The 14283-nt window shown below is 42.1% G+C and overlaps 1 protein-coding gene across 9 annotated transcripts in view; it reads right to left on the bottom strand.

Moving 5' to 3' along the window:
* Positions 1-1177: 1177 nt before the first annotated feature.
* The window catches only part of Rim (Rab3 interacting molecule), a 105334-nt gene continuing 92228 nt past the window's right edge, over positions 1178-14283 (bottom strand). For 8 of the 9 annotated variants that reach the window (XM_078183179.1, XM_078183180.1, XM_078183177.1 and 5 more), the window contains 4 exons: positions 13981-14195; positions 12991-13130; positions 12749-12883; positions 1178-9693 (listed from right to left, as the gene is read on the bottom strand). In XM_078183179.1, coding sequence (XP_078039305.1) covers positions 9691-9693; positions 12749-12883; positions 12991-13130; positions 13981-14195 — 493 coding nt within the window. In that variant the 3' untranslated portion in view covers positions 1178-9690. Of the gene's footprint in view, positions 9694-12748; positions 12884-12990; positions 13131-13980; positions 14196-14283 lie in introns of those variants that run through there. The other variant, XM_078183184.1, reaches the window with a different exon arrangement.

The following is a 14283-nucleotide window of genomic DNA, read 5'->3' on the forward strand; positions in this document are numbered from 1 at the left end:
AGTCAATCTTGCGTGGAATCTTTATAACGAGTCTGACTCGTTGTTATAGTGCAAGGAAATAAAGATGAATTGTGGAGGGGGGAGGGCGGGATTAATAAAGATAACAAAAATGACAAAATTACTAAGGACTTATTTTGTTTTGCCAAGAGTAATCCAATGCAGTGCTACTATATTCGCATAGAAGAATACGTGTTTTAACACAAACACGCAATGGTAAAGATGAGAATAGTTACACAATTTTATGTATATAATTGAATATACTATTGATGATAATAATAATTAAATTTGGAGAGAGTAGGTAGTAAGATATCCGTTTTATTTAAAAAATTAACTCGAGGGTGGAGTCCTCCGTGATGAATATAGAAAAAGTGTACAATGGGACATCTGGTGGCAACCAAATAAAATTCTCGACCAAACTTACCTATAGGTGCTAAAGCAGACTCAAGATCCGTATAAAAATTGCCTGTAATGCGCTTTAAAGAAAATTAACATTATAAATACCTACCTGCGTGAAAAGATACATAAAACTATTGTTATATATGTAGCATCACTAATTATATAATTAGTAGAAATAATTTCTTAACTATCAACAAAAATAATATCATTTCTATACTATATATTTCATAAATATGATTATTTAAGTATTTGCGTTGTACACGTTAATTGTCTCACAATAATATTCAGCACTCAAAATAGAAATGAAATATGCAGGATATTCGCTTCTTGCTAACGTGCCCATTTCATCGATAATGCTGAGCATGACACAATATAGTAAAGAGGCTCTGTAGTCCTAAAAAATGAGACAGAAAACGATTGACGATTGATAAGGTGAGAATCTACATTATCTACATCTGGTGTAGTTTCTTCATAGTAACGTCTCCAGCGCTAAAATATTGAACCCTCAATGTTACCAACTGCGGATAGTTGTTAAACGGTTTGAACGTTTCGTCACTATGAGTAATGGCGCTATTTTAGAAGTAGATAGTTTAAAAATAAAGCAGCGGGGGTTTAAACATAAATTTGAGCACAGTTTGTAAAATCGATAAATTATTAGAATTCCGAGAAAATTGATCGAAAGTTCAAATTCAAAAAGTTTTAACCTTATTCGACCATATCGCCATTACACATATACTAGTTCTACTGCATGGATGTTCTCAAAAAGACGTAATCTCTCAGCTTTGAATAAGGTTGCTTTATTTTGTTAAAAATATTACTGACATTATCAATTAACAGCGGATTAACGAGCGATCGGAAAACGTATGGAAATACTTTCTTTTACGCATCGTGATCGATTGAATACCGGCGGTGTTACGTCGTTCCTCTATCAGTTTCATTTACAAAAAAAACCTCCGTTTCGCTTTAAAATATAAACGTTCTGTGTACACGTGTGTTGCTCTCTCTCCCTTTCTCTCTCGCTCTTTCTCTCGCTCGCTCGCTCTTTCTCTCCCTCCCTCTCTCTCCCTGTAGGTGTATGAATGTATCATGTACTTGTGTATGTGTGTGTGTGTACGTATGCACACGTCCTTATAATAATACGTACTTGTGCACACATAGAACAGTGTGTCTCGTGTCGTCGTGTGTAGAGATCCTGCGTGTCGTGAAAGGTGGCTGCGATTGAAATGCGACGAGATCATTGAATCACTTTATTGTCACACGCCATGTCTGGCATCGGGGGTATCTTTTATCAGATATATTATACTGGATACAGTCACTAACGCTTTTTTTTTTTTATTTTTTATATTAATCGTTCCGTGCAGATCCCGCCGTGAACTCCTCGACCCGCCGAACACCGACGCGGAAACACAAGTCCTATCGAGACATCACATTCGCTTTGTTCGCAAACACGATTTTTCGCATCGAGGATTCACGAAAGCCTCGCGCGTCGATCCTGGACCACGTTACCAGCCCTCGATACGGAAAACGGGAAAAACCCAGACTCCACAGAAATAAAAAATCAAGTAGAAAACGGAAGAAAAAGGAACAGCAAACGGATTACCGACAAAACAAGAGGAATCGTCGACGGAGTCCGCGGCCGAGTTCTCTTGCACACCCACGGAACGTCGTCTAATCGTACTGTTTTTTTAAATTCTTTTTCGCCATTGTATTTCGTCGCCCCTTTTCTCTCTCCCTTTCTCTCCTCTCGTTCTTTCTCTCTCTCTCGCTCTCTCTCTCCCTCTATCCGTTGTCCCGTTTCTACGTAAGAAGGACGCGGTCTCTCCCCGGCCACGCTCTCCAACCTTTTTCTCTCTCTCTTTCTCTCTTGCTCCCATTCTCTCTATCGGCAAAATGAAAAACCGAACAATTTATCGTCACCGGCCGTTAATAAGCTTCTGGCGAACCGCGTCCCGAACAATTCATTTTCACCCCCAGAGTACCGTGAAACTCTCGGTGTCCTGCGCCATCTTGCGATCGATCCTCCCCGTCGATCGCGACGCTCGATCTCCTCTTACACCACTTGATTTCGGCAAACAAGGTCCTTGCAAAAATTCGAGACTTTCGTGCGTCAAACGTCCGCGTCAACAAACATTGCTTGATCTCTCCACAGGATAGCTCCTGTCAGATAGATCAAACCGTGAACATTGATCGCGATCGAGCGCAAGATTAAGCTGTGGCCATATTTCTTTCCGTATCTTGTTAATCATCGAGGTTGCAACAAGGTTCAATTCGGGACGACGATTTTTCATTGGATTCAATCTGCTGCCGATCTAACTTTTCATCATTTTTCCAAGAACCGAAAAAATGTATAATTAGTAACATTACGCTTAGATTCGTTAAGAAAACGTGGCAACGAGGCGCGTCAACGGACGTGGACACAGCTCCGCAGGACACCTGCCCTAAGTTGGATCGCTTTTACGGTGTGATTAATGAGTTTCATTGTAAAGAAATCGTTGACAGTGTCCTTCCACGTGTCTCTCTCCCTCTCCCTCCCTCTCTCTCTCTCTCTCTCCCTCTCTCTCTCTCTCTTCCTTTCTCTCTTTCTCTTCGTCCTCGCACTCAGTCTCTCGCGCATCCTTTTATCGGTAATCGTAAAACCTAAATTGGCTCTCTAAATTTGACAAAAGTGGTACCCCTTGGCTCGCAGATTCCTTGCATCCCGTATCGATTAGAATTCAGCCATCGGTCTCGCGATTTCGACCCACGTCCGATCCAACCCGTTCGATTATTCCGCTTCTAGTAAACTCCCCCGCTTCTTCCCCGTACCCCACCCCTCGCGATTCGCTGCTACTTGTGGATGTATTTCCCCGAAAGTATTATTTTGCCCCTCGCGCGCTAACTTTCTTTCTCTCTTTCTCTCGCTCGCTCGTTCGTTCGCTCTCTTTCTCGCCTCTCGCCCATCTTTTCGTTTTCGTTTTTTACGTTAATTATTAAGTATATAGGTACAAAGTCGGATATTAATTTGTTCGTTTCATTTTTTTTTTCTTCTTCTTCCTCTTCTTTCGTAGTTAATGCTAGTTTCTTTTTATGTATATGTATATATACATGTATATATATGTATATATATGTATACATGTGTATATATGTTTATATACATATATATATATACATATAGTTATGTATAGAGATGTATGTATATATACATACATATATATATGTATATATATATGTGATTCACGATGCGTGTTCGATCCTAAGATTGAGCATGCCTATGTACAGATGGGCATGGCAACAGTGTGGTTGTGGATGAAAAATCAACGTCACCTTGATTCTCTTCGCGTTCAGTTCCGGTGTGTCGAAATTCTCTTTCACGGGAAAGACTGCTAAGAGATGGTTGCGTCGTTGTTCGGCTTAGAAAAAGCTCTTGTATCTACGGAGAAAATAGAAACGAGACCCCTAGATCGCTATTCGAATATTACACGAGGATTATCTGAAATTTTACTAACCCTCTGGCACCCCCGTTCGCCCGGTATCGTTTACCCAATATTTACAGCTGCGCCTCGTACGATTTCACAGATTATTCGGTCGACCCTCGGACACTCCTCGCAAACAACAACTCGAAATATCCTTGTACAGCTTTCAGTTTTTACGCTTCGATTCGTCGGATTAGGTTATCCTGATATTAACCCTTACACGGCGTTCGTTTAGTTAACGCTTAACCGGTCATGCGATTTTTCGGAGAATTGGACAGAGTAAACATTAGCAGAGCTCCTTAAAGACTAATTGTTCTCTTATCGATTCTGGAACAGATACAACGTTCAAAATCGTTCAAGTTTATCAATGGTACAGCCTCCAAGATGGCAGATGACCGGCCAAGGGTTGAAACGACGCTGAAGGTCTTCGTGGTCGCTCCGACCATTTCGATCGCATACAAATAAATCATTGGGAACAAGCACAGTTATTCATTAATATTTATTGATTTAATTATAATGTTAGAAAATTATTTTTCACATTTGCGAGGAAAGTATCACATCTTGGAACAGTGATGCACATTTCTTTCTATCGCTGCACATTATACTTTCCGTACGACGATGAAATACGTTTGAGTAAATGAAGCGGAGGTGGTCAACAATTTATAAAATGGTATAATATCCTCGTTGCGTTGAATCCTATATAGTGGCCAGTTTTGACCATGAAGACCTTCAATATAGAACAGAAATTATTTCCTTCTCGCACGTTTTGGAATGGCGAAGAGTCTCGCAATTATACATTGAAATTAGAGTGGACCGCACAAGAGCCAAGCGAATGCACTTGAATCGCAGCGCAATCGTACGCGAAACGAATTACTTTACAGTATTCAAAATAGAAAATGGAGGAGCGTATGAGGGTCGGTCGTGCGAAATAAATTCGTTCGCCTTCCTTCGTCGACGTTAATCCGATATTTACAGTGTTTACACGAAAGCTGGAACGCGAAGAAAATTAAGGCGTAAATCAGGCAGAACTCGCGTCGAACGTAAACTCGATAAAACGTTTCTCTCTTTCTGTCCCCCTTTCTCTCGCTCTCTCTCTCTCTCTCTCTCTTTCTCGCTTTTTAACTATCGGTATTTCGTCGTTCAGCTCACCGGTGTGTAGAATCATCATGCATCTGTGTTCGTCGTGTGTGGTATCGATATCCCCTAAAAAGATCACTAGCGAAACTTTCTACGAGAATTTCACCGACGTTCCCCCGGGCGAAGCCGCTCTGATCAGCTCGTTCCTCGATGTACAAGTATAAAAAAGCAAACCCGACACTCTCGCGTCCCTGGGATCCCTTAAGACCGGCTACTAAGTTATGAGAGTCCTACGCCTGTATAAGATATGCGGTACTTTTATATCGTTAAGCGTTAACTGGTCGCGGCCACGGGACCCCCGCGCGTCTATCAGACGTTTTGTGCCCCAAAAATTCGATCACTCGACTTCCCGTGAATCGAAACCCGATAAATCCGGGCCCCTAGTTTTGGACCAATCGCGGCGAGGTTTTCCATCGTGGTAATTATACGTCGGATAATCGCTGAAAGACTAGCAAACCGGTGATCCAGGATCGCGGGTAGATCGCGCGGACGGTCCGAGGGCCGCGTGTAACCGGCGGATTTACAAACTGAACGTGTTTACATGATTCGTAGTCTTTTGTATATATTTTTTTGTCATTTTTTTTTATCTCTTTTTAAATCGAGTGTTATCCGCTAGTACAGAGAGTATATTCTGTGTGTTCGGTTAATTACGTTGTCATTGTCCCAAGAGCCTACTGATTATAAGTCATGCACTTGCAAAATGGTTTTTTTTTCTCTCGTCTTTACTTAGAAATCGTCTCTTCTTACAGTAAGTAAATTGTTCGTTTTCCGCGTGTATGTGGCTCGCCTCGCGCGATTATTTCTCTCGACGCACACGTCTTTCACGTCGGGTTCTTTGCGCGAGTGTGTGTGTGTGCGTGCGTGTGTGTTCGCCTGTGTATACCTCTTCCTCCGCGAGTAAAAAAGCTCTTCGTTCTAAATCAAGCGCGTTATAGATATGATAAGATATCGCCCTCCACCCCTCCCGACACCTCTCCCTTTTTACACACCTCGCGGCAATTGTGGGCGATCGATCAGCCGGTTTACCGAACGGCTCGCGCGGTTTTGAGAACTCAAGGCGACAGAGTGATCATCGTGACGAGAAAGGAACGCGGGAACATAGACCGAACACTGATGAAACCGAGAACTATGTATGCGATCGGTTGGACTGCGAATTCCATACGTTCGTGATAATAATGAGAAAGTGAAATACAGTACCGAGAAAACCTCGGAAGAATATGCAACCGATGCTAAAGATTTTTATGTTCCACGAAGATCCGCAATCTGGTAACAGCAATCGATAACACATTGTCTACTGTTTCACGTAATTCGATTCTGAAAACTATTGTTAAGGATTTCTTAATCTTTCGAGCGACTACGACAATTTTAATTGCGCACAGACAACGAAATCCAATGGTTTAATTTTTATAAGAGGAATTCGCAGTAGATAAAGTGTTGGGAAGATAAACGTAAGATAAAATGTAATGAAGTGATGCGAAAGAAATGTGCAAGCGTGATTTCTAATTCGAATGACGAGTCGTTCAGTATTTGGTCGTTCTGTAAATCGAATAACCGCTCGCGTTCTTCCTTCGTCTTTTCAAAGCCTCGGTTCACCGTGTCTCTCGAACGATTGTTACGCAACATCTCGTGACGGTTTGCGTGGCAATAGCGAGCTGCGTTGCAGGATGCACAGGCGAGCAAAAGTGTGGATGCTTTACAGAGCGAAAGGACTGGATTCTCGAAGATATCGATGCTGAGGTCACTGATCTCGATCTGGAGTCTCTTGAAAACCGTCTCTGTCCCGTTCGAATCCACCAATTCGTTTAAATTGATTGAAAATTCTCATTCACTGATTAACCCCTTGCACTACATTAACGAGTCAGACTCGTGGTGAAGATTTTATGCAAGCTCTACTAAATATGAATATTATTAATTTCTTCTACGTCGAAGTAAAAATGAATTCTTCTGTTATCAAAGTATAGAAACGAAGGTAAACAAAGACAATATAGGAAACAAAAATGGTCTGAACCTATTAGGAAAATTATTCAGTACGAATAAGTGCTAATCGTCGCAACATACAAATAGCGGTAATGCAAGGGGTTAATTATAGTCCGCCAATTTTAAATTACCGTGTTTGGATACTTTAATTGTTTCAGCAGACATACCACGAAGAAAGATTGCTGGATCAGCGCATTGCGATTAGTGGACGTGCCATTTGGCAACGTTTTTTCACAGTAGGAAACTATCGACTGCTTTTCGTTACGAAGGGAAATGTTTCAAGCGATCCTCGGAGAAATGTCTACAATTATTGGAACTTATTTCTACAATTGTCAGAACTGATGTTTATAATTATTGGAATCCAATTTTTAACAGAAACGTTATTTACCCTGGATCATCCCCATTTTGAATTCTCGCGAAGACGACAGCTCGTCTACGAATCGCAACGAGCTCGTGCCATACTTTTGGCCACAGAACAGCGAACGTAGCGAAAGAAAGACGTTACAGATTATCCCCCGTAAAAAAATATGGAGTCCATCGCTTCAGTGACGTCGATCAATATCCGGGTGGTACTTTGAAGACCAACAAACGAGGAGCGAAGCGGCGCAAAGGGTCCGTACACTTTACGAGCATCGTTCGCGGAAAGTTCCGTAACTTTCGGCGATAAATTGTAAAATGGATGGGTCCTTTCAAGGAATCGAACTAAATAGCTCAGCTGCGAAAGGGTGTCCGCGTGTTTCGCGGTAAACTGGACGATCCAGAAGCGTAGCTACGATTTTAATTGGTCGTGAAACGGTGTTTCCCTTTCTTGGTTTTCGATGTACAGTCAACTTCGAACGGTTTTCGTATCATTGTTCTTTCCCCGCTACCGTGTACACGTCTCTCTCTCTCTCTCTCTCTCTCTCTCTCACTCTCTCTCTGCGTATTATCGTGTATATGTATGTATATAAGTATGTATGCATGTATATATGTGTGTGCGCGTGTTCTCGTGTTCTTCTTTACCCCCGAAGAGAAGAATGCATGGTTACGCATGTTTTGCAAGCACAATCAGCGACGAAAAAAAGGAGAAAATATAGTATATCGTACACGATTCAATCAAGTGTTTAATCGCTAGACGTAACCGCGTACACGTGCATGCTCATCGTATCGTGTTCCACGAGTGACCAGACGAATGCACAGACAAAGATCGAACACATAACATGAGAATTAAGAGATATAAAATTCGATTGTGAAATATACGTGGCGCGCCGGTTACTCTCACACTTTCTCTCTCTCTCTCTTCCTTTCTCTCTTTCTCGCTCTCTCGCACTCAGTCTCACGTTCTCACGCATTCTCGATCAGACGCATACTATCTCGATCGCAGATTTCGCGAACGAGATCACTCGCTTCTCATTTTGTTTAAAGGATTAACTTCAGCAGTGTGGTACGCGCCGCGAGGTCTCCATCCCCGCGGGCTCTCTCGTTTCTATGCGAGTAATGTGGGCGGTTCGTTCAAGTGAAATATATGTATGTATATATATCACGTTACAAAAAACGAGCGTCGTTTTAAAGTCGAGTGCAAGTATCGAGAGTAATTAAGGTCTCCTAGAGTTGTATACACGGTTCCCCGTTCCCTTACGCGTTACACCGGACTCGTGAGGTCGACAATTAAATAAAACTAACAGAATCACAATATATGACAGTCGATATAGTTTTAGCGCGCCTCCTTCATCGTAATTCATCTTGCACTCGATATTTCATTCGCTCTTCATTTTTCTCTCTCTCTCTCTCTCTCTCTCCACACACACACTCTCTTGTACTCGCACACGCACACGCAAAATAGTTGACATGGCTACGTTTAAACGTTCAACAACAATTCGCTAATTCACGATATAACGTCCCGGTTGCCGCGGCTGCCAATCGACTTCCTGTGGCTCGAATTCGCCGGCTCGTGTACGCGGACTGATCGATCGATCGTCTCGATCGGGTGCTAGTAAAAATCAACGGGGGTCCGAGAACTTTGTCGAAGCTCGAGCGGCAACGGGACAACGGGGACGCGACGGTCAAGGCAATTGTTCATTTAAACACCTGCGCGCAATACGTATCGCGAATTCATATATAAACATATATATGTATATACATATACATACATATATATTCATATATATATAATACAATCATGTATATATGTATATACATATATATGTATATGTATATATATATATATAAATATATTTATATATATATAATCGTTATTGGTATTTACAGTAAATAATATACGCGCTGACGACGATAGTTTTCCTTGGCTAAAAAGTTCGACGACATTGTCCGGAGAGTTTTGGTACGTCATTTTGGTCGTCGATGGATCATCGTGCACTGGTTGCCGGCACACAGCTCGAGTGTCCTAATATTTATTTATGTACAAATTTTTTCCGTTCCTTTCTATCACCCCCACCCCTTTTTTTGCCATTTTCTCTTGTTTTCTTAGATCCGAACGAACGTGTTCGTTCCTCGCGGTGGTCTCGCGAGATCCGGTGGTTCTAGGTATCCCGGTTTTCGGAACGGCTCGCGGTTCTCACCTCGGACCAACTTATATGGTTGCGCGAACTTCACCACTTCACTTGGGTTTACTGGGTTCCGTGTCGCCCGGCGATCGACACGTTATTATGTCACCGTACGGCACGCCTTTCTCACTGCACACCACGTTGGAGTTCGCATCGATCTTGCATCGAGTGCCTCTGTATCGGTTTCACTGGAAAGAGAAATAGAAAAGCACCACGGTCAGACGGGATCGCTCGTTTCGGACCATAGGACATGGACACACAGAAACATATCGTACATAGGAGGAACAATCAGAAGTAAATACACCTGGAGTCGGACCTGGCCGGCACAAGCCCTTATCGAACCGTCTCGGTGCACCGGTGCATTGGTCGAGATATTGGTTCTCCACCGCAACGATGCTTCACAGTGCATTTTATTCCTGCTATTCGTGGATACGCGGCTCAGGTTTTCTCGATAGAACGCGACCCCCAACTCGACGAACTTCAATGTTCGAAGGTATTATTGTAAGTCGGTAATTGGAAACATTGTTTAATTTAGCTGGAATCAAGTCGCAAATTGTGCTATTACGATTCCGATTTTCATATTATTCCTGCGCACCGTAGCCGCGAGACCAGAGCAAATATTTTTTAACGAGTGCGCCTGTAACGATTCTCCAACGTCTTCTGCTATTTTTAGTCGACGAAAGGTCACCGAGGTGTTCTTAATTTTGTATACGCGTTGTCATATTTTTAACACGTCGTCTCTTGCGCAGACCGTCTGCAGACTACGCACGGTAGAAGGAAAAATTGAGAAAAGCGATCCTCGAATCTCAACATTCGAAATACAAGCTAGCGAATAACTCTCTGATCGAGTGCGATGCGAGTAACGATGGATCGCGAGTACTTGTCGACAGAAATAGCGTTCGAGAGGTTTGCCAGCCAGATTCGCAGGTAACTACGAACAGGAACAGGTGTTGCAGCGTCAGTGGTGTGTTGTGTCTGAAATCTTTGGCGTGTTTCCTGTAGTGTGACACCGAAGAGCGGTTGCACAGAGGACTCCGTATAGATACTTACCTTACCGACTCTAAAAGAAAAGGGAAACAGCTATGTACATCGAGTGTGCGAAGTTCAGAGTCGCATTTGTAAACACAGAAAGACAGCTTTCCGCTCGGGAATCGGAACGAGACGAAGATAGGATTGCAGCGGAAAAAGGGTGCGTTTCTTCTGCAGACTCGAGAAGAGATCAACAATGTTAACACGCAACGAAGCAGCATGGAGGACGTCTACCAGTTGCAACAGGAAGGAAAACAACGAGAATATTTTGCGAGCCGACATCGAGTTCAGACAGAGAGGAATAAGAACGGAACATAGACGAAGTTAGAGAGTCAAAGAGAAAGGCGCCAGAGTGGCAAAGAGAAAGATAGAGGCGCGCGAACCCCGAAGCTTCGATTCACGATCGCAGAGAGGATCGTGATCGACGAGGACCGTGATCAACCAGGATCGTCCACGACGGAGATCGTTGCCTCGAGGCCCAGGCACGAAGAGTTTGCCACCGAGAAAGAGATCTTGCAAGGCAGAGCACATCTGTACGTAAAACGTAGGCAAGAGGGGGAAAACATGATCTCACGCGGATAATTATACTGGTTCGTATGAGATACTGATTCGACAGACTGCAATTTCTATGCATTAACAAACGCTTGTCGATATTGAATATTTTCAACATTAAATAACAATATCAGACTCTGTAATTTTAGTAATAATTTTCGTGTACGTTAGTAAAAATATGCAATCAAAAAAACAAATTTAAAGGCATCTATTTGTAAGTTATAAAAATAATTATTAAGATTATTAGGATTTTCTACAAGAATTTTGAAAAATCAATTTTTCTGAAATCGAACATTCGTATCTGAATAATTATCATTTGAGATAAAATAATTTCTTATTCAAAGAGCGTTTTACCATATCGTAAACAATTTCTATACAAGTATGATCATATTAATTAGGCTTTAATACCTGTAAAGACTCACGTAGAATAACTTATAATTTCCTCAAATAATGTTCAGTAATAATAATAATATGTAACATCGAATATATACTATAAGCATTGATAAATAAGTGAGGATTCTCTTCACGAGAAGCAAAGGATTGTCTCTTTAAGAAATAAAACTTTTAAGTATTGCTGACTGATTAATGCTACGAGATAGTAAACCTGTAGAGAAATTGACGATCCGAAAGACCAAGCTGATTATTCGCGTGAGACCGTACGAACGAATTAACTTGTACGAACGATGCCTAGATCTCAGTGCGTACCTAAAGCTATCTGGCGATCCGGGAACATGGCCGCTATGTTCTACATCTAGTCTACATAAAGACTAGTGGCTCATCTGATATGCCGTACATGATATGTGATGTGCTAGTGGTGTTTTCTAGAAAGACATGTCCTCTCTCTCGTACGACCTTTCACACTTTTCCCATTCTCGCGGTCACCTTGCAAATAAAACACACTTTTCTTGTCTCGCCCAATAGCGCGATCGCGCATGCCCGCCACTGGGTGTAGCCGATTAAAAAGACCAAAATAGTCCTTAGGCCGATGACGAATCGACTGACGAGCCATTCGGCGGATAATAAAAAGAACACGTCCATAAGACCGTGTAAATCCTCGTGACCAAAAGGATAATTACAGGTTGTCACCGGTTCAACTTTTTCTTATTAATTTTCCTTCTCAAAACGCGTACAAGCGTTTCCAAGAATATTCCCGATTTTTCAGTTGAAAATTCCACGTAACAAATGAAAAGCTTGAATATATACGTCAAAATTTTTGCAAATCATCGTAATAGTTAGAAATTTGAGCATTTTCTCAAAATGTTTGCTTTCATTTAAACGGGAAAAATCGATTAAAAATCGTTGAACCGCGGACAACTTACAATGGTTCGATATCCTCCGGTTGCGATGGAAGCTTAAAGTTTTACACAAAACGCTTCTTTCACGATCCATCGAATGGCTCGTCAGCGGTTTAAGTCGGCTGAAGGGCGGATTTTAGCTCCTTTGGAGGCTCCACCCTTTCCGCCCGGCATTCCGCAACTCAGCGATGCGATTATTACTATAATCCATGTCGACGATCGTTTTAGCAAAGGACAATTCCCCTTTCCTCTAGATTCGAACGTGAAGAAAATCGAACAGGTATTTCGGAAGGGAAGCGTTCCAGAAGGACTCTAGGGACGTGGTCGAGGATCGACGGGACGCAGCTAGGGATGGAGGTCTACTGACCAGGGACGCGTTGCTGAACAGCTTGTACCACCCGAACACCATCTCATTGAGGTTCAGTTCGTCCAACACGATCTGCGCTATACCCATGAACACTTTTTTCCCTTCTAAGCGGCCGTAATCGCCCCACACTGTCACCTGAAATCACAAGAGGCCGCATCCAGCAATTGTCTCTTATACCGCGATCATTCTTCCGCCTTGGAGGAAGAAGATCGTCGCGAGAATAATGATTGACGATGACGTACTTGCAGTATACAACCCCGACAGTTTTGCCTGAAGGGCAGCGACTGCTGGTAGAACGGGTCCAGCGTTTTCCTTGCCAACGTCGTTTTCGCTTTCGCGATACACTTTTTCCCGTTGACCAGGTAGACTTTCACGTAGGAGGCTACGGTTTCATCATGATCAGCAATTAGTTGGTCAAAACACACGCTAACTTTTATACTGCGCCGAGCCAGTGCGGCTAATTCTTTTTAAATTCGAAGAAATATTTGCTAGAGAGAATCGCTGCAGCGAATATCAAAACAAATTGATAATATTATCTTGTTCTTCGGCTCTGCATAGTATAAAGTTGCGTTCACGTGGTCTCCTAGTTTCAATGACTTGTGAACTAAAAGGATGTTTATATTTACACTTATATTTGTTTATATTGATGTTTATATTCGAGGATGTTTTGAGCAAAAAAGATTGACCAAGGATTTCTTAATACAATCATTATAAATCGAGTTAAGAAATGCAATGCAAAGATTTGTAATTTCCTTCAAATAAATTAGAATTTAAGAATCTTTTCGTAACATGTACAACTTATTGTAATAATTAAAAGATATTTTCATCTCTTACAATTAAGTTAGACAAATTTTCTTTTGCATAAAAATCCGCAATCTACTGATAACCCTTGTGTCAACGCCCAACTACGATGTACGATTACAACATGCTCAAAATGAACAAAGCTATAGATTCTGTTTTTCTGATAAGAATTCTTCTAAAAATTTCATGGAATTAAAGCATTTCGTTTAATGAAATTAAAATTGGAAATCTAAGTTGTACGTCATCCACTAACATTTCAACATCCTTACGTTTTGTAGATCCTAATAATATTAAAGAGATGTAACAGATTAGTGTAAATATTAATTTTGAAATGTTAAAGCGTTAAAACAATAAATTGACACAAAGGTCCTGGCCAAGATGGCGCAGAAGGTAGGTGGTTCACCCGTGGCAACCGAAGAAGCCGTGCGTACCTGGTATCCCTTTGCAGCCCTGCCTCGGCTTCAGATCTTTGGCACGTATCACCTCCACTTCTAGGTAGCCCTCCTTCTGTTTCAGCGAGAGCTGAATCTCACCCAGACACTGAGCTCCGAGTACCTGTCGGCCGACCACCTGTCCAGGTCCAAGATCTTCGAAGAAGTTTCTTATCTGGTCAGTTTCGCCTGCCATTCGGAGATTTGGGGACCAACTGCAGTTCCCAAAATCAGACGTTTTAATGAAACAACTCCCGCGTCGGGGATTGAGGGGGAATTTGGGGCTTGTTGCCGGGGGTGTTG

This window comes from Augochlora pura, chromosome 6 (assembly GCF_028453695.1).
Source record: "Augochlora pura isolate Apur16 chromosome 6, APUR_v2.2.1, whole genome shotgun sequence".
Classification (NCBI taxonomy): domain Eukaryota; kingdom Metazoa; phylum Arthropoda; class Insecta; order Hymenoptera; family Halictidae; genus Augochlora; species Augochlora pura.